At 35.0% G+C, this 27,072-nt stretch overlaps 1 protein-coding gene across 3 annotated transcripts in view; it reads right to left on the bottom strand.

Annotated features, from left to right (window-relative positions):
• Window positions 1-13,398: 13,398 nt before the first annotated feature.
• Window positions 13,399-27,072, bottom strand: part of LOC113231381 (MDS1 and EVI1 complex locus protein-like) — a 169,446-nt gene continuing 155,772 nt past the window's right edge. The window contains exons 6-10 of one of the 3 annotated variants that reach the window (XM_026465678.1): window positions 24,529-24,643; window positions 16,530-16,686; window positions 16,077-16,247; window positions 15,627-15,969; window positions 13,402-15,200 (exon numbers count right to left, since the gene is read on the bottom strand). In XM_026465678.1, the coding sequence (XP_026321463.1) occupies window positions 14,221-15,200; window positions 15,627-15,969; window positions 16,077-16,247; window positions 16,530-16,686; window positions 24,529-24,643 (1,766 nt within the window). In that variant the 3' untranslated portion in view covers window positions 13,402-14,220. Of the gene's footprint in view, window positions 15,970-16,076; window positions 16,248-16,529; window positions 16,687-24,528; window positions 24,644-27,072 lie in introns of all 3 variants that reach the window. The other 2 variants (XM_026465677.1, XM_026465676.1) reach the window with 2 other exon arrangements.

The following is a 27,072-nucleotide window of genomic DNA, read 5'->3' as shown; positions in this document are numbered from 1 at the left end:
TAATGTTAGGTTAAGGGAAAATAGTTATGTAGAAAAACATATTTTCCTGAAAAACAATAATTTCGGTATATTTTTTCTTTATTTTATCTCATTTTTGCTTTCTCCTGAATGTTATATTATATAATAATTAATAATTAATTATATGCACTATACTCCCTTCATACTCTGGGAACTCTCTTAATCGATACCCTTCAGCACTACGTACGTATACGATCTTTAAAAAGAAGGTAACACATAACTCTACCAGCAAAATCACAACAAAGACACTGTAATTATACCTCCTTGCATTCAATTAGCTGGCGTTTTGTCACTTCGCTTATTAAGCTACTCATTTTCGTTACAATTAAAACTTGAACAAGCTCTTAATGACAATTATCAGGTACAGATTTATTACTTCGCTTATTAATAATGGACACTCAAAGAAATGCGATAAGAAAGCTTTTTAAAGTTTTATTTGACTTTCAACGTTTTTCTGCTTTACATACTTGCTATATTATTAATTGGATTAACGAAATTGTACAGGGTTGCAGAAAAAAGAAAACTGCTCAATATATATTTCTTTTTTTTAATAATACACATACTCAACATTTCCCCGCACTAAGGAAACCCTGTGTCGCGGGTGCCATGGAGACACACATAGACAACCACAAATTACACCCAAACTCACGAAAGAAATAAATGTAGGCCATACAAATATTTCTCCCGGTCCAGAAATCGAACTTGAGACCTCTGCGTGGCAGTCCGGCATGGGAACCGTTCGGCCACAGAGGCAGTTTAAACTCAACTACTAATCAACAGCTAATTTCAACTGGTGATATTTGTTATTATTAACAACATAACAAATAAAACAACTTCCTTCGCTACAAAAAATTGTATCGTCAGTAAGAAATTTTGGTAAAGAAGTATATATTTTAAGGCATCACTTTAATCTTACACATACACCCAGTACACAGGTGTCCACTAAATCAAGAACCGATCAAGTCCAATTAAGTCAGGTGGACACCGGTGAGACAGTTGTAAAAAGACGTTTATCACAGTTAATATGTAGGATGTATAACGTTTCTGCAAAAATAGCATATACAATTTGGGCAAATGCAACCTAAACTTAATTCAAATTCAATTCGTCTGTCTGTTTTGTTTGTGTATTTCGTTTCACTTTTTATATTGACTTTGCTTCTACCATGGCGTTGATGGTATTGTCAGCTCGAGGTTATAAAAAAATTCAATTATGCAAAACATTTTGATGGCAATCAATGAACTAGAGCTACTTTTAGCTATATTGAGGACAGTATTTGTACCTGTTTAGCCCGAAGAAAAAATAATTTATCTTCAACTTTACGAGATTAATGACAATCGGTTTATCATATTCTCAACAAGTCATAACCTTGGTGTAATAAAGGCACATGTCTAACCTTTCAATGAGCACTACGCGAACTTGATTTTCTGGTCATTTTCTGTTTTTAATGTAAACAGAAAATGAGCAGAATTTTGAGAAAAAAAAATAGAGAAACAAAAAACAAAATTCGATAAACAAAATTAATTTTGCGAAAAAAAAAAAAGAAACAATAAACAGAGATGACCAAAAAATTAAGTTGGCGTAGTGTTCTTTGTAGGTATCGACGTGTGACGTCAAAAGTACTTTAAACACATAAAAATAATACGAACTAAATGAAACTTATTATGTATGTGCGATATTTTATAATGATGGCACTTCAATTGGCTATTTTTGTCTGCGTATTCGATATATTCGACAAACAATGAGTATGTGTAGATAGCATGTGTGACAAAGTATTTGCTTTGTTTGCCTATTCGAGAAATACATTAAACACCAAACACGCGTTACCGCGCGCTGGTCGGTTTCTGGTCACATCAAAGGAGTCAAATAGGAATCAAATACGCTGGTAAACCGTTCACACTATACTCATATTCATTATTTGAACTCCTTATTTGGCTCCATATGTAGACTGTCACATTTGTCAGTGTGTGTATTTATGTTTGTCTGTACGTCAATTTTTTTTTTTTAAATACACAAATACCCAAAGGCGAACACAAATAGTCATGTGAAGTGGCATCATGACTCTTTTATATGTATTTAAGCATAAGAATGTTACCGACTAACTTTGTTCGTAGAATCTTTAAACTTCTCTATTTTTAAGATATCAAATGACGCATGACATGTTCGTCCAATAAGTTGTGCGCCTAGTGGTAAGCGACACGCCTATCGATAACAGTTGCAGTATCCTTCTGGGTAAACGCTTCTCTTCTGAACAGTTGTTTTACAGATGTGACCTTATTATACCAAGGGTGACTGTCAACTTTTTGAATAAGAACCCAAATGAACTATAAACAATTAAAATATTTATTTTTTTTCTTCATAACGAAAAAAAATAGATGCACTGAATTTTCAACTAAGTTTCATTTCTGTTATCTTAATCAAATCGAATCAATTGTAGCACTAAATAATTTTTATATTTATATGAGGTATTTAATTTACGTCAACTTTCAAATAAACCCAAAATTTGCAGTAAATACACAACCTTTTGGAGAGCTAACATCTTTTGCAGCTTTGTCTTTGAGTGTTAGATGTGTAAATGCATTTAGCTCTATAAGCTTTAATTTTCTCTTCTCCAACAAGGTTAGTTCCAATGAGCTTTCGCTGTGAATCCTGTGACACTATAGCCACGCAAAGTCTACCTACTGTTTGATTTTAAGACAAGGTTTACATTACTCTATTAAATATACATGTACTAGCTAGTGCCCGCGACTTCATTTGCGTAGATTAGTAAATCGAACTGTCTACTGTACTGTACTCATTTTCACAGGTTTATTAGTTCTCCATGCAAACTTTCAACCCCTGTTTCACTTCCTTTAAGATTTATTTTTATAATAAAAAGTAGCTTTATCCTTCTCCTAAGTCCCATCTATTTCCATACCAAAATTTATCAAAATTGGTTCAGCGGTTTAGGCGTGAAAACGTAACAGACAAAGTGATTTTTTAATTTATTATATTAGTTTAGTTTCACTGAATAAAATAAAGTTAAAAAAGTATACATACAATTATCAGTCAAACCTCTGGTTAAAGATGATAGACTAAAATACGTGATGCTATACATCATGCATCATTGATTGAATTTAAATTATGGTTCCTCATTTAATTTCATCTTCATACACACATTTATCAGTAACGGTTCTTTACCGAACACCTTCCAAAAAAATCCACAAAGAACGAGGAGGGAATTTATTCCAGATCTACATGTAATCCGATCTTAACATACCGTGACATAGCGACCATTGTGCGTCTTTCCCGCAGGCGCCATACCGGCCAACACAATCGCGGACATCCCGCCTTAAATGTGTCTTATTAGCAGCTTCGTGCGCTTGCAAATGTCATATTATGGTCTTACCCTTAACAGTGTATTTAAATGGAATTCCATTTTAAAGATTTATGTTTGTATTTGAATCGGCTAAGGATTCTCTTGTGTTTTCGATATGCAGAATGGTCAACCTCGTAGGCAGTTTTTTAAGGCTCTCGGTAACAAACTAAAAAACAACTTGTTAAGATGAGATCGGAGATATTAAAAACTTGGCCCTACCTTACCAAAATTAATCTACCACCCCAAAATTTAAACAAGCTGGAATAAATTGAGTAAAAAAACACTCTACATAATAACGCACACTTGTTAATAAGGCCAGATCAGGAAAATGACAACTTTTCAGGAGATATTTAAAGATACGTACGAAATTACTCCGTAAATTTTTTAGCATATGAATCGATTCGGCTCTGCTTGAATTCAAATTTTCCCCGTACTAATACGGTTCATTTCGCTTGGGTCGAGCGGTTGGGACACTGGCCTTATTTCAGAATTTATTTTTTTACAAATTAATTAAATCTGTTTGAAAAATATATATTGTACATTATACGTGTTCTATTTAGTATTTAGTTCAGTTGATATATATAAAAAAATCATTGATATATGTAAAGTGCTTATTCCACCCATCCCACCTCCGCACAGTATTTCGTCTAGTACAAGCTAGCGGGACAAAATTCATGACGTAATTTCCAGAAATTAGTGTTAACGACTTGTAAACAACCCTTCACAGGTACCGAATTCCAAGAACTAATTAGGTCATACCTTATTACGCTACTTTATCGGGTGTCAAAGATAAGTGATTTGGGTGTTCGATTTGCATTTATAAATCAGTTGCATTTTTAGCACACTTGTGACAACATCTCTTAAAATTGGTAGCAAAGTGAAACGTGTTTTTTGTGATGGAATATTCTGTTGACGGTATGTACACTATTATCACGTATTTTTTTCAAAAAAATCATATATATTTTTGGTGCAATATGAGTTTGAATATCTTTAAAAAATTCCTGCATGAAATATGCAGGTTAAAAAACCTGGTTATGGCAACTCGAATGATGGAAACATAGCACGTAGATTTTTTCTAATGCTGAATTGAGTAGCGAAATAACAGGACTGGACTTGTCTTATTAAAAGATTTCATGTAATTTTAAGAACTTTGTCATCGGGATACGACATAAATTGTTTAGAATTCAAAAAGCTTTGCGTTGAAACAAGAAAATTATACCTTGATCTGTATTCGTGGTACACCATGCCCGTTAATGTGCATAATATTCTTGTACACAGTACGGAACTAATTAAATCTTGCCTTCTTCCTATTGGTCAGCTTTTCGAAGAAGTCCAGGTGGCAAGAAATAAAGATTGCCGTAGATTCCGCGAGCGACACACTAGGAAGCGGTCACGTATTGCCACGAATACAGATCTTTTGAGAATACTCCTAAATCGTCCGATCCTGTAATCAACACATTTAGAGAGTTACCGAGAAAAAAGATTACTGCTTTGCCAACGGAGGTTCTGCAGTTGATTATACCACCTTCCTTACCATCCCAGTTATCATCAGTTCGCGAAATTGATGAGGTGGATTACGTGTACCTCAATGTTAGTCCCATTTAAATTTAAAAAAATATTCCACCTCTAAGGGTGGCAAACTAGGGATGACGGGAATGAATCCGGTTTCGCACACTTTCCGGCAACCGGTTTCACAAAACTTGGCAAATAGATATAATTCCACGAACTTTTAAGGTCGGGTTTTTTTAGTACTCTATACTGAGATTATCTTCATCCATTACTAACAATCTCTTCCATGCAACCTCCGAGTTACAGAATAAATTTATAGATTAATATACAATTGAGGCCGCAACAAATGTTACTAAATACGAATATAAAGTAAAAAATATATAAATATTTATATATAAATTTCGATCGGGAGTATTTAAGCTGCTTATTACTATTATGGTTATCAGCTCAAACATGGGCGCACATTTTCTTACACTCTGTATTTAATTAGCGTGTGTCGATTGGATAGCTACGTGAAAGTATATTTATAGTCTGTCACAGGGTGTTCACTATTTTATTTTTCGTTACAGGTGTATTTTAAACAAATTCCACTTAAAAATCGCACTCAATTATCTGAGCGCCAAAACGGCAGATATATATAGAATACTAAATATTTTCATAAAAACACACCAACGCTATGTTATCGATATCTGTCGCATGTCACGTAGCTCAAAATGGTACCTTACCAGTGAAAAATCATCGAATAATCAGAACGCAGTTCACATTTCAATTGTTAATTACCTGAATAGCATTCCTAACGATGGGCTTGTGTTCTTTATCCTAGACAATAAGGCGTGTCGCAGACCTAACTCGGCCGGCCACTTAATCCGCCACTATTATGGGGCATTAACTTACGTAGAGCATATTCTTAATCAGTACACTATCTTTTTAGCTAAGCTATTAGTCTATTAAAACAATAAGTATTTCAATTTATTTATTAACATTATCATGCATATATTAAAATATACTTTTGTTTTGTTTTTATATTAAATAACGATTTTTTTATACACGTTCGAAAATTTAAGGTCTAAACGTTCAACATTTCGGTTGTCCGTATTATTATATTTGTTTTGACAATCGTCCAAACACTTTTTTAATTGGCAATATGACGGTTGATCACTTTTTTTATGATACCAAGTGATTCGACAAGACGTATGCCCGGTAATAAGGGACACGTCTGACCATAGCAGTTACAGCGCCACTCAGAGCTTTAAATCGCAAAGACGTAAGTTGATATGTCCCATGTACCTGTAATTTCACCAACACCCACTAAGGGGGAGAGTTGCGAATCGGCAATTGTGTTTACGGCAGTGGATGTGTGACTAAAATATGGGTAGCAAGTAGAAAATTTGTTAGAAACAATATTATGTAAACATGGTTTTGTTTCTAGCGTCTCAATAAATGGTACAGAGAAAATCTTGGGAGTTTAAATATATATACCAGAGATATTTAATAGAATTGCTTGCGTCAATAGTGGCAGCCTTTTCTAGTTCTAGTTGTCTCACAAGAGCAGTATTTCATACATTCAATTCTTGTAATAATTCCTAACAAGTGCATTATTTCATACACTTTCAATTAATGTAATAATCCCTGACAAGTGTAGTATTTTATATACGTTCAAGTCGTGTAATAGTTCTTATTGTTAGTAATTAAATCGCGTATATTTGTTTTTTCAAAAAGGTTTATTTGAAAAAAACAGATATGCGATTTAAATCCGGAAAAATAGGTTCATTTCCTATAATTTTTCTACTTGTTTTTAGTTAATATTTAAGTTATATTTTATAAATAAATAAATAACGCGTGTGTGCGTTATTTATTCATTTTATATATCAACATAGCCCCGCACTAGGGAAACCCTGTGTCGCGGGTGCCATAAACACACATAGACAACCACAAATTACACCCAAACTCACGAGAGAAATAATTGTAGGCCATACTACTATTACATACTACATTTACATACTACTATTTCTCTCGGCCTGGGAATCGAACCTGGGACCTCTACGTGGCAGCATTTTATAATTTTAGTGTTTACTACACTAGTACTTACGTGCTATCTCATGTTATAAGAGCTTTTCCAACTGAAAACCAGCGTTACAACAGGCGAGCTGTAACGCTGTAGTATAATATGTATAGTATAATAATTTGTTTCGTCCGTTCTGTTTTGTTTGAATTTTCTTAAGCTGAACAAACGTTTCTTTCTTTCTTTCTTTCTTTCTAAGTGTTCCAATACACCATACGAGTATTAGACATGTCGCTAGCAGTCGCATACAACACCTTACAATTAACACATACACCTGTGTCCCACTTGAGTGAATCGAAACTATTCACCTTTCGTGCTATGTATGAGTTTAAGAAAGTTTATAAACAGAAAAAATAGTAACAGCGCGTTTCGCTAAAAGATCTCTATATTTTTTTTTTATTATACTAAGTGACGGAACGAACAAGTCGTGGGCCAGTGCCACTCAGAGCTTTAAATCTCAAAGATCTGAGGGACACTGCCACTGCGTCCATCATATCTCAGGGACATAAGTTGACAAGTCCCATGTACCTGTATTTTCACCAAATCTATACTCAGAAGTTAAAAATTATAGCTCAAATATATAATGGTACGTTCCTAACACACCTCAACGGCTTCTTCCACTTGCATCAGGCTTTTCAAACTCGCTCATTTATTCTTGTTACTCTTTACCTGACTTTTTAAGGGTACGTATACGTACGTATAACATATACCCCATATGAAGGTGCCTGGAACTGGCTATTTGTAAAAGAAACTGAAAAAAAACATACACGAAATTTGAAAAAGAAACTCACTGTGAGTAGGTTACTATTTACTTCATGAGAATGGCATTAGTTTTCTCATTGTGGTGTCGTTTTGAAAACTGTGAGTTGCTATTACAATGAATATCAGTCGTGAAAATTTTCGTTCCATGATTTTCTACGATTTTGGATGTGACAAGAGAGCTGTCAGAGGCTTCAATTGGCCTTTGGTGATGAAGCCCAATGTCGTAACTTTGTCTATTCGTAGTTCAGTGAATTTAGAGTGGACGTGATTATCTCCATGACGATGTACGTGAAGGACAACTAATTAAAACTGACAAAAAATGCTTTTCTGCAAATTCGTACTGTATTAGGCATTGGCATGAGCCAGGTGCAAAAGATATTACATGTGCAGCTGAAGGTTCGGAAATTTTACACTCGATGGATATAAGCTTTACGCACAATTTAACAGACTACCAGAAACGACTGCGTATAGAATGGCACCGTAAAATGATAAAAAAGTTTAGTGAAGGACAATCATTAGCTGTATATAATATTGTGACAAGTGACGAAACCTGGGTGTACTGCTATGAACTGGAAAGAAAAAATTCGCAGTCTGCAGTATGGGAATTTCCTTTTGAAGATTTGCCGACTTAAGTTAAGGAAAGTCGGAGCACTGGTAAGAAAATGGTTGCTTCTTCCTGCGGCAAATCAGGATATTACCCTACTGCAGCGTTTGAAGGCCTAAGGCTAATGGCTGCAGGTTGGTGTGTAAACACCTGCTTGTCCCGAGTGGTAGAAAAAGTTCGCGCAAAACGTCCTCGAAGCGATATCGTCCTTCACCACAACTACGCCTCTGCACATTCCCCTAAGGTAACGAAAGGCGTCATATGTGGAGCTGACGACCCATCAGCCGTAAAGACTAGACCTATGGTGCAAGGTCTAGGCTTTACGGCTGATGGGTCGTCAGCTCCAGTCAGCGACTTCTTTTTATTTCCAAAAATCAAAGATAAACTTAGAGGTTTACGATTTACAAACCCAGAAGTGGCTGGCAATGCGTTCCACGAAGCCGTTCAAAACTGGTCCCAGTGTTTTTCACAATGGTTCTAACGAATGCAAAAGTGTGTGAATAGCAAGGGCATATACTTTGAAAAACAATAAATCTATTATAAACATAATATCTGGTCTTATTTATCAGAATCCAAAAACATTCGTGAAGACATATACACTAGGATCGGCCGTTCCACATTCTTATGAATTTGTGCCTATATACATTCTTTCCATAGGACAATCGTTCGCGAACCTTCTCTTCTCTATCTCAGTCGTTATTACATATTTCACACTGCAACTTCCGTCCCCATCTCTATTAGTGAAGTAGCAGAAACCATACTCGATCTACTCACTGTTACTCTACTGCTCTATAGTTACGCATTACGTTATAATACTACATTACACTACGTTATAACACTCATACAACACCTACATTGTGTCAAAAGTATTTGTTGAAAATTGCATCCTACGTCAATTGCATGTCAAAAACTATACCTTTCAGTAAGAAGTAAGCTTACTAGTAATAATTAGGCTAGTTTGATTATAGGGCAGTGTGCGCCTGCGCAGCGAACGGTAATAAGAGTAATTGCCTTATCGCGTCCTTGTTGCGTCCTTGCTTTCACTGATAACGCCGCTCGCTTATATAACATAACAGCCTTTAGGGTTCAAAAGCGGAAATCCTGTTATCAATAAACCCTTTGTATTTTTCCATTTTCATTAATGTTTTATGTAACTTGGTGAAGTACGCTGGGAGCGATTGGTCGCAAGTAGCCTGTAACTTTACGTCGTGGCATTCCGTTAAGGATATCTATAATCTTATGTTTAATTGATAGTACATATGCATATATGTGCCAGACGATGCTGAAGATGAAAGGAGAACATGTCATATGGTCAAATTTGGTAAGTGCGTTAGCTATTATAGGGAAGCTACAATACTCACAGTAAGATACCGTCTTTGAAGTCGTTGCTTATCTTTTGGAAAGTTTATGACACATAGTGACAAAGAGTCCAAAGACCAAATAAAAGCGTTAAGCTTTTTATATCACTCTCGAGCCGTTTTTGTAAGCGGAAGGTATTTATAAAATTATTAATATTCATTGAAACGTCAAAATCTGTATCAGATCGAAACCGTTTACCGAAACGGAACTCATAATTACTTAATAAGCAACCACTTTACTTCTTGCCACCTGATCGAAATCTCACTAAAGGTCACGATTTGTAACTCTTACTAAGTTTACGCCTTCGACTTTGTTTACGCACTGCGATCAGTAAGTGAAACTCTCAGGTTTTTTACGAAACCAAGTGACGGGATGAATAGAGTTTTAAATCACAAAGATCTGAGTGGCATTGTCACTGCACTCGTCATCCTGTGAGATACTTGACAAGGTCCATGTGCCTGTAACTTCACCAGTACACGCAGTAATGCTTATATGTGTTACAGAAATAGGTAAGGTGGCACGACTTGCCTGGACGAACCCCTCCACAAGAATAAAATATATATAAGTATAGCTTACCGAACGGCGTTATGAGGTAGATTGTTCCTTTTGGCATTCGATGCAAAAATCCTCTTTAAGTCGCTAAGACAAGAAAGTATGTCCACGTTCAAGGAAATCTTTTACGCAGTAAAAAACAGAGTAGTAACGTAAATCCTATACTCTGTATCTTCTCCTGATGCCATGAGATTTGTAGTAACAAAATTCAGATTTTTCTTTTTTTATGTTTTATCGATGGCATACACTACAAGTCGAAAGCCCTATGACTGAACAGTACGCCGAGCGGGTAGGCTCCTTTCATGCACCACTATATTTCAGATTAGATATAGGTCCAATCATGACGTTTATAATTAATACTTATTTTGAAATAGTGTGTAGTGGATGTATGTTATTCTAAGAGCGGTTACACACGGCGGCTTTTAGCGGCGATGCAGTAGCGATGCAAGCGCGTCACTGCATCGATACAAGCGCGCGATTGCATCGCTACACTTGTGATTTATAGGCGATTGCATCGATGCAATCGCGCGTTTGTATCGACGCAGTCGCGCGCCTTGTATAACCACTCTAAAGCTAATGTTGAGTTAATGTCTTTCAGAGCTTAGCATGTTCAAATTGTAACAAAAGACCAAACTATGTAGTATTGAATGGATATACATGGGGTACTAACAAGGATTGAAAAACCTGACAAAATGTAATTACGGAGTGTATTCAACAAGAGTTACACAATTAAAAAAAATATAAAAATAGGAACTGACAAGCCAGGCACAGGAAAACTATAAATTACAGAAAAATGTCTTAAATAGACGCCAAACGCACAAGTATTGTAATTTAGAATTTGATAAACATCGGAAGGTTTTATGTACATTAAATCTTTTTTATTAAAAATTAATAAAAAGATTGCAATATTGCGTTTCGCTAAACGATCTCTATATTCAGAAGTTGAAAATTATAGCCCAAAAAATTATAGTGGTGGTTTGATTGACAAACAAACATAATATACATAACAACATTCACATTTTACTTAAAAATTTCGTAAAACTTGATAAGAGGTGATTTGTGCCTTTCGGAAATTTTGACTTTTAAATGTGAATTTTTAATTCGAAGATCGATTGCTTGCGTTTGGCATAATTTCGGATCAAGGATAATTTCAATGGTATCTCGTGTCATTAAGTACTCTCATTCGATGATTACAGACCAAGAACTGACCTGTTTTGCAACTTATTTAGAGACCTTTAAGTATCATTTTGCTCTCTTAATATAGGCACTGCTAAAATTTTAACGCTTTTATTTAGTTTAGTTAGTAACAACCTTCAAGGCACCCTACGGTATCATACTGAGCTACTGTAGCTTCCCTATAATCTTCTTCTTATCTTATCCATAGTATTTTTTTTGTGATACCAAGTGCGCCTGGTAAGCGACACACCTGTCCATAAAAATTGTAGTTGTAGAGCTTTAAATCGCAAAGATCTGAGAGACCCTGCCACTGCGCCTGTCACCGTGAGATATAAGTTGAAAAGTCCCATGTCACTGTAATTTCCCCAGCACCCTTACTCTTCAAAACTAAAACGCATTAATACTCATACTACTGCTTGGCAGAAGAAATACATATTTCCTTTTTCATAAGGAGCTCTACTGCTAACTACCTCCGAGCCCGAACGGTTACCATGCTGTCACTGCCACGCAGAGGTCCCGGGTTCGATTCCCGGGCCGGGAGAAATATTTGTATGACCTACATTAATTCTCTCTCGTAAGTTTGAGTGTAATTTGGGATTGTCTATGTGTGAGTCCATAGCACCCGCGATACAGGGTTTCCGTAGTGCGAGGCTATGAGCGTGTATGCGTTATTGTTACTGTACTGAGATTATTAGGTCACCATTATACAATATATAAGAATAACAGTGTTCTTTATAAGTCCATTTACAAATCACTATAGTACTATCTGACTTTTATGTTATACTTTGGCTCAAGCAGAAAAATTGTTTCGGAATACAAGATCACAGAGATTCATTATTAAAATAAAGCGAAGAAGTTTTCAACAAACTTCAAGAGTAAGAGAGGTCGTTAGTCACTCTTTGTTATTAATTTATTTATTTATATCCAGTAATTTGTAATTTTTTTATAATATTGTTTTACTTAGTATTCGATGCTAAAAATGTTACATGTTAAAATACGTACAATTCATTCGTACAATAATCAATTATGAAACGCTTTTCCTTGGCTTAATAAAATAGACAGGATCATAAATTTAGTGTGTTCGTTTTCATGTTAAATTGTAGAACATAAATACATTTTACAGAAAGTAAAGCCTCAAATTTCACGTTTTAACTTATTTCAACATCTTAAAAAATACAGAAGTAAAACAACGCAGTATATTGTACTGTTTTTATTTCTCAATGCATTACAATATTGATATTTCATTAATTGAACATGAAATTAAATTAAGTAGGTACAAGGTACAAGTGTCTTAACAGTAGACGAACTTCAGAAGTGTTACTAAATTCTTAAGGTTTATTATCTAGTGCCAATGAAATGACCGAATCACTTTAAATCGTATTGCATAGCGATACTATTAAAAAAATTAGAAGAATTAACGTTGCGGTATTATAATCTTGAGTTTAGATGTAGTCAGGGCAAAACGTTTTGGCCGCCTGCACCTATGTGAGAGGCCGGGAAAGAAATGTGTAACGCAGACAGGTACTGTTAGTTTCAAATATAGATAACTTTCCGAAGTCCTGTTTAACAAAACTGACCTATACTGCCACAGGTGTTTCACTCCTGCTGTTAATAAGTCAAGTTCACGGTCAATTAGTTATGTGTGTACTGTAATAATACAGTACCTACCTATGCAATGTAAGCGATGAAAAATTAAAAAAAATATATCTTACAATCATGCGTAAATTGAAATCGATGTCAGTTTTGTTACACAAATTACTAATTTTTAACTAATTTAATAGATTTAAAAGAATACTGTCTCTTTCATATTAATAGATTACGAAAATGATACGATATGCATTTATATCTATCAAATTGATTAAGAATGAGAAATTTGACCACCAGAATCGACACCATAGTTAGAAGATGTAGAATTTAACCTACTCGGCAAAATTTAATTATATTACAATAACTATTCTACATTTTTATTTGATTTTTCTATTACAATATCTAAACACCTTGAGCTTTTTCATCTAAACGCATGATATGCTTGTGGTTTCAAATTTATTTACAACAACCGTGACAATAACAAATTTAACAAAAAATATTTTAAATGATATTCCTCCCTAAACGTAGCTACGTAATAGTTAAAAGTAACAATAGATTTCATATAATATTGTGCCAATAATTTTATATTAATTAATTTCAATATACTATATTTCAACTGAATCCTATACTGTCTAATATAAAGGAAACTTTGGTAGGTTTTTGACTAAACAAAAATTAATTACGCCTCGTCGCCAATTCATTTATGTTTCTGTAATTTCAAATAAATAAAATGTTTTGTTTTGCTTATTACTAAGTCCTTAGTGCAAACAAACACTTACAGATAGATTTTATACAATTCGTTAAAGGTAATGTGGAACAATTATGTACAGTGAAGAAATACGTTGTCAATCTTAGATCACAAAGTTTAAACTAGGAACAAATATTGAAATAAATCTATGTACTAATGCCCTTATGATACCTATACTTATGATATAAAGTGTTTGTCATGTAACTTTTAAATATGCACGTATTTCACTAGCAAAATTTTAATGCGATATAATAATCATGAAAATCTTCAACTAAGACTATCCATTACTATATTGCTCTTAGGTGCGCTAAAAGAGACGTCATAAATACGTACCTACTCGAACATACGCACTCAGTTCGAAACTGTTCTTGTAAACAATATTCAGAATAAAATATCGTTACAAGTGAACACTTGAACAGTCATCACATCTCTACACGAAAGGATGTGGCCACAACGGTGGCGGAGGCGGCAGCGGGTACACCGGCGGCTATGTGGATATAGCAAGTGCCGAAGGACGAAGCGGCGGGTGTGACGGAGGTGCGTGCGGAGAAGTCGCTGGAGAAGTTCGTGCACCAGGTGAACACGTTACCCGTCCCATAAACGACCTTATTTCGTCGCAATAAGTCTCATCACGTTCCATCTCGGCTGAACTCGGAGAGTCTCCACCCTCCGACTCATGCTTTTTCAAGTGGCGGTCGAGATTTGTTTGCTGTCCGAAACACCTGTCACACAACGGACACCGAAATGGTCTTTCCTTGTTATGTATGTTTCTGACATGTCGTTGCAAGTTGGATGAAATAGAAAAGGAACGTTCACAGTACTTACATTTGTAAGGTTGTTCTCCAGTATGGGTTCGGAGATGGCGCGTCAAATTCGCGCTTCGAGGGAATGTTTTCCCGCAATATCTGCATGCGTAACGGTCACGGAGTTTCCCAGGACCGGTGCTCAGTTCACGAAATTTTGCGTATTGCTGTTGTCTGTCCGGGCCGTCTGTGCCGAGAAGAGGGGATAAAAAATTGAACGGGCTCGGAACGTATGGCGAATGAGAAGTGTTCAAAATACTCTCAGACGCTAAATTGAAGGACGGAAATCTTGGCCGGTACATAGCCTCGTTCAAGCTATTGTTGTGTTGAGGAATAACAGGTGTGGTAAACACCCTGACGCCCTCCCATGTCAGCCTGGGTGGATAGTCTTCTCGTTTAGTCTCCACCTCTTCTACATCGACATCTGTGGTCTCATTCTCCGGGGTTTTGCTTTGGCGATCTACTGGACTTTCAGGTGGTGAATAAGACTTGATTGATAAGTTACGAAGGGAACGATCATCATTGTCTGCTTCAGATTCTTTATCGCTTTGTTTTCGTGAAACAGACAAATCGAGTGGCTGATCAACGTTATCTTTCTTCTGTTCTTCTTCAACATCAGAGTACTCGGAATTTTTCTCATCCTCTTTTACACTTTTGGATAAATCTTTTGGAATCGGTGACGCTAATTTGTCTCCTTCCATGTCATTGTTGGTATGTTTTAACGAGAAACTAAATGGAGATTTTCGTTTCATCTCGTCTCGTGAAAAGTTGAATGGAACGATAGGTGTGGTCATAGGCATAACAGGCAACGGTCGTGGTTGTGAAAGCTCTTCAACAGACGGTGGTGACTTTGCGTACATGCTCTGAGATTTTGGCGAAGTCCTATCTGAATCGTTATCGCGTTTGTTATCATCCAAATCCATTTCTTTTTTCTTTCCATCATCAAGCGAAGTCGAGCTGTCCACGCTTTTCACTGACATGCGTCCTTCTTGTTTTGCCATGTTAGCATTAGACAATGCAATCTTATGTTCCATTGAGGCTAGCACATTTGCTCCTGGTACGTTAATTAATCCAAAAGGATTTAAAAAATCTGGAGGGCATGCTGCTGCAGCAGCAGACAATAGTGCTGGGTAGTGATGGGCAAATGCACTGTATGGATGTGGAAGGGCTGCGCCCCTATACATAGAAAATGGATTTGCGTTGTTAGGAGTATTCATCCCGACGTTTGGCAGGGATGGAATCTGAGGAATTCCTTGGGTAAGCGGTCCTCGCAAGTTAACGTTAGCAGCAGTAGCAGTGTCACAGAATCTTTTATGTTTAGTTAAAGATGCGTATGATGTGAAAGACTGGCCGCATTTCTGGCATTCGACCAGTGCACGGCAAGCAACGTGCATTCGCTTATGGCGGCACAAATTTGAGAACTGGGTATAGGCCTGGAAAAACAAAATAGTATGTTAAAAATAGAATTACAACAGGATATTTTTAAAGAGACAAAAAGATATACGAGTTGTTGGTTAGAGATATTAATGCAAATGCTCACCTTAAAGCAGACCTTGCACTGGAAGGGTTTGACACTGGAGTGGATGTGAGTGTGCTGCTTGAGGCCAGAAGAGGTGGCGAAGGTCTTCCCACACTCGGGACACGCGTGGCTGCGCGCGCCGACGTGCTGCGCGCGGATGTGGCGCTGAAGGTTGGAAGGATCGGTAAATACCTGAAAATATCAGGTTTCGGGTACGGGTGAAATAACATACTCGAAGGTAATCTACTGAAGACCGCGAACTATGTCGAAAATACTTTATGTACATACTATTTGTAGTAAAAGTTTTATAAAAAGCTTTTTTAAATTTTATTAGCTTTATTTTATTAATGTTATTCTATACAAACATATATTATTCTATACATATGTTATCAGTAGAGTGACCACCGACATATGTAGTAATTAGAATTGTTCGAAGAATGAATTGAAATATAACAAAACAAAATTAATGCATACCTTAGGGCAGTTCTCGCAGGGGTACTTCCTGATGTCGGTATGTGCGAGCGCACGGTGACGCAGCAAAAGTGCGCGGGAGCTGTAGGTGCGGTTACAGAGCTCGCAGTGAAATGCCGATGCTGGTTGCCCGTGTGCTTGAATCTGATGGCGGTCGAGACTGAAAGGAAAAAATACATTTCGTTAAAACAAGTTATTTTGTCCTTCACGATCGAATAGCGTCAAAGGAAGTACTTCGAGCCATTTTAAGTATGGCATGTAAGTATGTGTTATCCGAATACAATATTAAGATCATAAGCCTAGTATAAAACTATAATTTTGGTTTGCATAATATATTTACATTTTAATAAGCAGACACAAAAATAAACAACTATATCAGCATTTGACAGAAACCAATTGAAATTCCTTTCCAATTAATATCATAAGATAATCCTTTACATGTTCCTTTAATAAAATAAGCATCTAAATCTTCATTAACTATTCAAATCATAACTGATAAGCCATTAGAATGTGTGAAGATTACGCTAACGAATTGGAGTGGCCTTACGTTGAGATGTCAGCGCAGGCTTGAAATAAACCACCTAGATTCTAGATCGCCTACGCTAGAAATCATTGACTACAACTCAATCAAGTTTTGTACGACATGTGGGTTTATTTACGTAGAAATCGTAAAGATTAAATCTATTTCGAGTATAGCTTAAATTAAACCAACAGAATGTTATAGTAACAAATTTTGTACGTCTTTATTACATCTAAAAAAAAAACATCTAAAAGTTTTATTATTTTGGGTACCTATTTAAGTTTTTCCTCACTCCCATGGCCTAAAAGACAAATTTAAAATTTTTGTATGTAAGAGGCTGTAATGACAAAGTCGACTGGAGTCAGGGACTTATTATAAATTATTTTGTCGATTATAAAGTTAACGAAGACGTAATAATTTTAATATTCCGCCACTTGACACAAAACATTAAAACAGTCATCATTAGCAAAAACGGTCTGACTGATTCCCCTTGACTGTAACTGGTCTACCACACGCAACCCTTACCGCCGCCAGCGATTTCTAAATAGACACCTGTTCTATCATTTACTTTGCTAACATTTTCTATAACTTCAAATACATTGACGCTTTTCAACGTGGTTTAAGATTCACCAATAGTTTTGGTAAGGTTATGTACAGCGTTTTATTTCATGAAATCACCTCTGAGATAAAGTGACGTGTTTTCACTTTTATGGACGGCCGTCCTGGCCATATCTTTTAATTAATCTTGGAACTAAAATCTACCGTCGATAATCGTTCGGTCGCTTACATCTCGTACATACATTGCGTAGTCGTACCAATGGCATGGTTGATTTAAGAGAAAAAAGACGAGATGGATTATTACTACCAAGGATTATTACTTACGAACTATACCAATAATTTTGAACTCTATAGATTTGGTTTTTCAATGATGAAAGGCGCATATTGCAAGAGCTGCTTCATTGCATTATACTTTAAAACAGTAACCTTAGTGTAATAAATTACTCTATTTACAATTCTATAGATAGACACCCTTATATTACATGCTGCCTAAATATAGATTAGAATGCTGTCTTAAATCAATGTCATGAAAGTGGAAAACATTATTTGAGTACTTGAGTAACTGTGTCACTTCACTACCGTCATAAAGCTGCTATTAGTAGCTTCTAATCGACGCACGCCAACGCCCTGAGGGCTCTACAGCACTATCAGTATTACAGCGCTACATCTAAGTAAATGTACCAAACAGAGATCGATTGTATACTCCTTAATAGTATATTGTGTAATGATTGAAAGTGTGCCATATTTCGGCTGTCGCTTTGACAATGGAGCTACAGTTATCGATGATTGTATTATTAGCATGTTAGTTTTTAGACAAATGGTGGAGGAGATAGATGTTTATAGTAGAAATGGGGAACGTGTATGAATTTGTTTTTTTTGAAGCTTCTAAGCATCAAACTCGACCTCAGACCCGGCCCCATCAATTTAGCATAAGACACCAGACATCACGGCTTCGATTCGAATCGTTCTGTTCTTTTTCCTGTTTGTCCTGAGTAGAGTCAATATAGTTGCTCGAGTACAATGCACACAATTCTCGAATTTAAGTTCAGATAATTGATGTAATTAACTGGCACATTTTTATTTAAAAAAATTGACACTTTAATTAACCAAATGAAAGTTTCGTTATTTAGTGAAGCAGAGACCAAATCTTCTGCCATTACATTACAGTTAAATTGTAACGTCCACTAGTTTTATTGATATGTTATTAATACAAACATGACAAATTTCTCAAATGACTCAATCGTACGTACAAAATGTAATATAGCCGAGTACGTAAAGGAAAATCTCGAACGTTCATAATTTTACAATACTATTATGTGTAATAAATATTTCAAATGAAGAAAACTATGGAAGTATTTTGGGTCTGGATTCCAGCTTTGCTAGTCTTTAATTTCTTTGAACTCTATGTTCCTAATATTAGCAATAACAAACGTAATATCTCATAAAATCTCGATCAAACGATCGCAGAGCAATCTACATGTTAGAGGATAGATAACATCCAATGAACAAGTTTCGTTATGAGTTCAACCATTAAGCTCCACCCACACATGCTTCTGACGCGATTATTAAGTCTAACATGCTGCCAGAACATTCCATACATTTTTCACAATCTTTCTTAAAATACCAAGTACACGTAAAACGTAACTGTATCCGGGGGGACTCTAGCACATTTTCTGGCTATAAATTCTTAGTCTGACTAGAAAAGCTGGCACCTTGGTTACCTTGTTTCATCCGTACCATGTAATAGCAGTTCTATATTTCAATTTTTACTGTATGTTATACCTTTGTGTTCTTAATTGGAATAAATATATACTACATTTCTGACTATTTTTTTAGTACACATTTCAAACGTAATTATCTTTTTCTTTTTTCTTTTTTCCAATTTTTACTAAAAACTTTTAATAACGGAAACAGCGAATTATTATTCGCTGTTTTCGTTATTAATAGTAACTGTAGCACAGTTTTTACAGTGAATAGATTTTTTCCACAATATCTATTGATAGAAGAAAAATTGTTTAGACGTAGACTACAATATATACAAATAGTTATAATATAATGCACATTGTACTGTACTTTTGTGTAAATTATAACAATGTTTTATTTCAATCAACAAAATTTTGTATTCTCTTTCTCGTGTCTCTCTTTCTCTACATCGCTTTTATAATTTTAAATTTCTATTTCTTCTAAGCAACATTTTAGAGGCTCAACACACTAATGGCGTACTACCGAAGAACGTGCTTACATTTTAATAATCGACTGTAGATGCCGATCTGTAACAATCGGTTGAGAAATACTCGATTCGGTCGATCTGACAAGATAATATGGATATTTCCAATGTCGATTCGATTCTTACTACGATTAGCTGTAAGAAAGGTTAAATACGTAGAAGTTACTTGCAGAATAAAGCTGCTGTATTGATGTTATAATATCACGTCAAATTTATCGTAGATAAGTGATGTGATGTATAAGTGTCATAAGTGTTGTGTCAGCCAGCGCAATTACAGACAAAGCAGAATTAACGTCTTGACAACTTGACAGATATATTTTATTGTAAATGTCTTCTTTGACCATAGTTACTACGTGAATCTGAATCTGCTCACAATTTAAATAACAAAACATACAAATATATCGCGCACACTTGATGAAATAAGGCCACATCCGCAAAATGAAAACTTTTCAGGAGAAATGTTTAAAGATTCTACAAACGAAATTAGTCCTTTTTTTATTTTAATATGAGAGTTATTGATTTATCCCATGTATATTATATTATTTTATTACTTTGGTCTGATAAAAGCGCTTTCGACGTATGATTACATGTGTTATTTTCAAGCTAGTTTTCTCTACATAATTTCGATGGCAACTTTTATTTAAGGTTCGAGTATATTATCGCAAAATATTAAATAATATTTAAGAACACTACACTCGAATATTATGTATTATGATAATATTTTAGAATATTTAAATATCAGGTAAAAATTGCTAACGAAATTACGTAGTGAAAACTAACCTGACAAATTATCCACGTAGCTTTATTATACCACGGGTTAGGATATGCAGTTTTTTCTAGGCAAATTTTGAATTTTTATATGAGCTCTATATTTCTTCGTATTTTATTTCTATTGTTCCGCTCAAAAGGCGATAGTCGTAAGCTCAATAGCTACCAGTTTTATATTACCTACAATACAACTAACTTGATTACAGATGATTGTTAGCAATACGGAAATGATAAGTCACTTTGCAAAAGCCACACCTTTAAATTTTATAAACCGTAATTTAGAGCTGTAACAACTATATTACTCTAAATAGCATACTGTTTCTTCGCAAAACTATAAATTAAGCGGGTTGGATCTTATAAATAAAGTTGGAAACACATTTAAAGCTGTGAGCTTTATTTTTACATTGGTGAAGACCTTATAAAACGTTATTATTTAAAAATGTTATTTTAAGGGAATTTATTGAGGTTTTTGATAATTCATGTTTGTATTAGTAAATACCGTGGAACGGGACATAAATTAAAATATTCAAGAAACTATTTACATATTATATTGACACAGTTTTAAAAAATACCAAAGTGCTTTCTAATTTTCTATTAATTGTACAAATTATATGATCAAACAAAAGAAAATTCAAGTTTAAAATTGCATACTTTAATTTGATCTTCATGCATATTGTACACTAACGCTCATTTTTCAGTACAGCAAAATGGTCATAATAAATCAGTGATGAACAAACATAATGATCATACAAAAAGGTCGAGGAAAGGAATGGGCTGTAATTTCGATGCGAATGCGCAAGCGGCTACCCATGGATCAGATATCGATTCATGGTATGACAGTTGTGACGTGGACCAAAGAAAAAATGTTATGAGAACCAGTTCTTGATTGGTAAATAAATAAGACACGTACGTTTGAACAGAATCCTAATTAAATTTATCTATAATAACAACATAAGCAGCAGTAGCAGTAAACCTCCGTGTGAAAGAGTTCGTCCAGGGAAGTACCGCCACCTTACCTATTTCTGCCGCCAAAGCAGTAATGTCAGCATTACTGTGTTCCGGTTTTGAAGGATAAGGGTGCTGGTGAAATTACAGGCACATGAGACTTGTCAACTTATGTCTCAGGATCACGGGCAGTGGCAGTGCCCTTCAGATCTTTAAGCATACCATCAGGCGCACGACTTGTTCGTCCCGTCACTTAATATAAAATAAAAAACAAAGTTAATTGAACATTCGTAATATAGTAATGATACCTGGCATGTTAATCACTCACAGAATGTAATATAAGTCCTAGAAGGGCTTCTATATACAAGATATCCTGAGAGACACATAAAAATAATAATAACTAATTGCCCCTTAACTACCTTAGAGAAACTTATTTATGTTCACCTTGGAGAAATATATTTATGTTTCTCTAAAGTGTAATTCGTATTTACGAAATAATACATTCTAAATTCTAAGGAATCGAAACTACAAAGCTATGTAAAGCAATGTAAACCAATGAAAGTAAACAGCTTGATAAAATGTAATATGGACGACAGATACGAGTTAGCAGATCTAAGAGACTGTAGCTACTATGATTTTACTTATCTTCAAAACATTACGTTTATTCTTTATGCTGTCTCTTAGAGATTTAATCGCACCTATAACTTCGAATATAAAAGTGTAATATAAAGTAAGAGTGGAAGTGGGAGATCCAATAAGAGAGCACAACAATGTTGTAACAAGATGCATTACTTCTATAGACGTTTGGAACGCGACAGGATAATAGAAGACATCAATAATTGTCGTGCATCACTAGCTGAAAAAATATAGAAGTATCGAAGGTGCCTAAGGAAAGATTTCAAAAGGAGATGCCACAGTCTTGTGTTGTAATTAGGATTTGCCACTATCGCCACTGTTGGTATGAGGATTTTCAATCGCAGTATTAGTAAATGCATATAAACAAATGGTTTAAATAATAGTTTGCTGTTTGTTCAAAAGTCTACTAACAAATAAAAACCAAGTACAAAAATGAAAAGCAAAATAGTAATTGCAAATCGATCACACCTAGCTGCTACAAAACAATAGTGATGGCACGATAACAGGATAAAATGGTGCATGTCGATAATCTCGATGTGTGCATTATTGAAGAGTCCGACGATAGAATATGATGACACACGCCATTATGAGCCGGCTGTCACACAGATAATAAATTCATGATACGTTTTTCTATTCGTGATGAGCCGCTTAGTTTATTGTTGTTGTGATTTTATCGGGTATTCAGCTTTTTTATGTTGAACTACCAATGAACCGGGTGTATTTGTAAAGAAATGAGTTTGTAAAGTTTTCAGAGATACTACGATCAAAGATCTACTAGATTGTTAATAGATTGGTATAAAGAATCAATAACCTTTGTAGTTTGACGCAGGTGACTTTATTATGAGACGGGATGAACAAGTCGTGAATCTGGTGGTAAGCGATACGCCTTTCCATAACAGTTGCAGTACCACCCAGAGATTTAAAACGCGAAGATCTGAGGGGCACTGACACTGCGTTACCGCGAGGCATAAATTGACAAGTCTCAAGTGTCTGTAAATTCACAAGCACAAAACCGGAACGCAGTGTTTGCCTCTGTCACTGAATATCATGTTCTTTCTTCTAGATTCAACATTTTCCTTTGTGCAGTTTAAAAGACTTTAAAAGAACAGTATTTTTAGAATTTATTCCATCCATAAACAATAATGACCGTTGCCTTCTCCTTTTTGAAAATCGACAACGACGTTTGAAACTGGAGCGTTCTCAAGAACATAACAGATGTGACATCGCGTGCCGTTCCGCCCCGCAACAAATCATCGAGCGACTTATCAAACGGGCACATCTCTAGCGGTGACTATTTCTTAAGGCTTAGAACTTACTATAATCTTCATTGACTATAGAGAAAAATAGGCTGTGCTGTCCGATTTTATCAATAATGCACAAAATTCCACCTTAACACATTCCTAATTCCTATCTTTAAAACCAAACGGTATTAAAAATTTGAAAATAATTGTAAATACTATAAAAAGGAAGTACTTAACACCACAGTTCGCATAAATTAATTATAACTGCAAACATTTTAAAAGCAAATTCATGAAAGGAAGATCATGTAATATTTTTAGAGTTGTTTTTCTTTATATTACAAGACAAGTAAAGCACGTAAATATATCAATCACTACATTACAGTACGTTATTTCAATAATAACAAAAAATGTTTTCCTTAGAGCAATTTATACTGAAGATATCTTCAGTATAAATTGCGTGTACATTGTAGACCTACCCTAACCGCTCTGGACTTGTTCTACCGACCAAATAATATTAATGGTTAGAGGCTAATGGTTCCGAAGACGTTTGAAATGAATCGCTGCAACTCGGATCTCTCCGATAACACCCGAATGACTGATTTGAATTCAATACTAGAAACATGTTCTTACTGTGAAACCAAGTTATATGTACTGTTAACTATTGCACAGCCCTCATATCATTTACATTTAAATTTATGAGTTTCGAACTTATTCATCTGTATAGATAACATGGTAATGTGTTATATATTTGTAGATGTAAGATTATACCTATCAGTTTAAGATTCAATTTGTAATTAATGGCACGAGATATTAATGCGTCGTTACGTTTCGTAAGGTGACATTAAGTAAATTTACTTCTGTAATTTGATAATAATAATAATAAATAATGTATTTTATAATTTGTTTTTAGCGTGTTTTATACCTACAAATTATTTTTATTCGTTACGCGAATATTTTCATTATAAGCCTACCTCATTATTTTAAATCATTTGAAACGTAAGTATACAGCAGCTCTTTCTTCTAGTGTTAATTCTTTTACAAGTGCTTTTAAAGTACATATTTTTATTATTCATTATATCTAACAAATCTATTTGAATTGATACTTACATGTCAATATTAGGGAATGGCGCGTCACAGAATGAACAACGTGGCTCAGCGTCTTCGCGCTCTTCGTCTTCTGTCGGCGGCAACGATCCTCCCGACGAGTTGAAGCTTTGGCGATCTGCAATAATAAATAAAAGTCATATTAGACAAGAAAGTATATTTTGACTTACAGAGAAACAGAGAATTGCTCTATAAGTAATATTATTGACATATAAAGCACAGAAATACTTTTGAAGAACGCTGCGTTTATAGTTAAAGTAGTGTATTTCTTGGTATTGTAACCAAAAAAACATAGCACGCCATAATTTTGATAAAACTATACCTACTTCGAAGCAAAACAATTTAGGCAAGACGTTCAGAACAAAAAGTCTAATGAAATCATAATTAGAAAAGAAAGACTTAAAAAAAAGAAGTTGTCATGTCATGAGCGCGAGAAGCTGCTGAGGCCGTTATAAGTGTTAGTACCTCTACAGTGCTTTCGGATTCTACCGAATCGTGAATTTAACCCTAAAGGGAACAACATTTTGCTCGTAAACAAAACCAAAATACAACCTAATAATACATACAGATAAAATAATATTTTATTCACTAACTTAGTACCAACTTGTACATACAATGAAACTATTTTTTCGAATCTAAATCGCGTCTAATTATTTATTTTTCAAACAAACCAAAGTTTCGGGTCCTTTAACCACATTAAAAGACGCACGATGCGAATGAAAGTTCATACTTGACATTGTTTTCTTTAATTTGGTCGAATTACTTATTTGAAAGTAATTGTTTCGGACGCATGTCGGACGGAAAACGAGAGTAGACAGGAACCCTGGTCCGATGATCACAGCTGGTAATTTAGACCCGAAAAAATCAATTCATTTGCGACTAATAATTTTGTGCGTGGCTAGTAGTCTTGTAAATACAAATACGTAAACAAAATATTTACGTGTCAATATGTCTATTTAAACGAAACATTCATTCACCGAAACATTATTCAAAGTCTATAATTCACAAGATGAATCCATTTGACCTGAAACAGAGACTTACACGACCGCAACTAAATCAATTGAGAGGGCTACAATTAATACTACACAGGATGCATAATTCTCTTACGACTTTGTATATTGATTTGTTATTTATGGGAGCACGAAAAGTGTAACGACGTAACCGTATATATGTAGCTTACTATTTCTAGCAAACGCAATGCAAAAGACATTATAGAAAAATATATTGTGAAACGTTTGCATATTATAACGAGTAGAGTATACAAATTGTCAGAACTTTTAAAAAGAATATGACAAACTTTTAAAAACCAAATATTTTAAAATGAGTGTGTTTTCTAATTGTGGCACTTCACATGACTATTTGTAGATGCGTATTTGATATATTTGGCAAACAATCGCCATGTGTAGATGGCATGTGTGACGAAATATTTGCCTTGTTTGCCTATTCGACCAAGACAGAAAACACCAAACTCGCTTTACCGCGCGCTGGCCGGGTTCTCGACACGCATCAAAGGAACCAAATAGGCAAATACGCAGGTAAACCGTTTACACTATGGCCATTATTTTAACTCCATATTTGTCTCCATGTGCAGCCGGTCATATTTGTCAGCGTTTGCATGTTTTGCCTGTACATCAAATATTTTTCCAAGTTCATCAAACACCCAACAGAGAATAACCACCATAATATTAGATATTAGCGAGAGTTCGGAATTGCATATGTAGTGATACGCCATTCGCATAAAAGCCACAAATACAACCACAAATTCTTCTGTAAACGCACAAATACCACTACGTATACAATTCCCAGCTCTCGCTGATATGACTATACTATGTATTATAGTACCAGATTTAAAAACGAATGCGATGAACGCTGTATGGCGATAGTATTAATCACGAAGTCACGTAATTGGAGACGTGTAATCTTTGGTAGAGCAAGAGAAAAACCCGAAGTCACTTTAAAAGCATAGTTTTGTATACACTTTTCGTAGTTCTTTTTTCAAATAATGTAGCCGTTGTGCAAATAAAATATATTATTACGGTGGCTTGGAAGTCAGGGATTGCCGGACGAGTTTGAGTTATTATACGAGTCTCAAACAATCATCAGAAATAATAAAAGACTAAGGAATAAACAAAAAAATGTACTATACAAAATTTTAAAAAAATCCTGCAAATACGGAGTGATGCTAGAAGACAGTTGGCTGTATGAAACTTTTTCTTTAGCAAGTTTTCATAGCGAGTTCTTAGGTTTTCGCGATTGTGACACATAGGAAATAGAACTATTGTTCCGGATTTAAATCGCGTATATTTGTTTTTTCAAACAAACCGACATTTCGGGCCATTTACAGGCCCATGGTCACGGTTGACAATTTGTCAAAATAGTTTCATTTCCTAAGTTTTCATAGTTTATTATCAGTAGATATATTAAAAAAAAAAATTTTTTTTTTTTTTTAAATTTTTAGATATATTTATGAGTTTAGAACAGCGGGCAGATACATATATATTATAGGGGTTAAAGTATGAAATTGCCGTTTTATTGCAATAGGTTCTT

The sequence above is a fragment of the Hyposmocoma kahamanoa genome, unplaced genomic scaffold (assembly GCF_003589595.1).
Source record: "Hyposmocoma kahamanoa isolate Upper Pololo Valley unplaced genomic scaffold, ASM358959v1 65, whole genome shotgun sequence".
Taxonomy (NCBI): domain Eukaryota; kingdom Metazoa; phylum Arthropoda; class Insecta; order Lepidoptera; family Cosmopterigidae; genus Hyposmocoma; species Hyposmocoma kahamanoa.
This window is presented reverse-complemented; position numbering and strand designations above follow the sequence as displayed.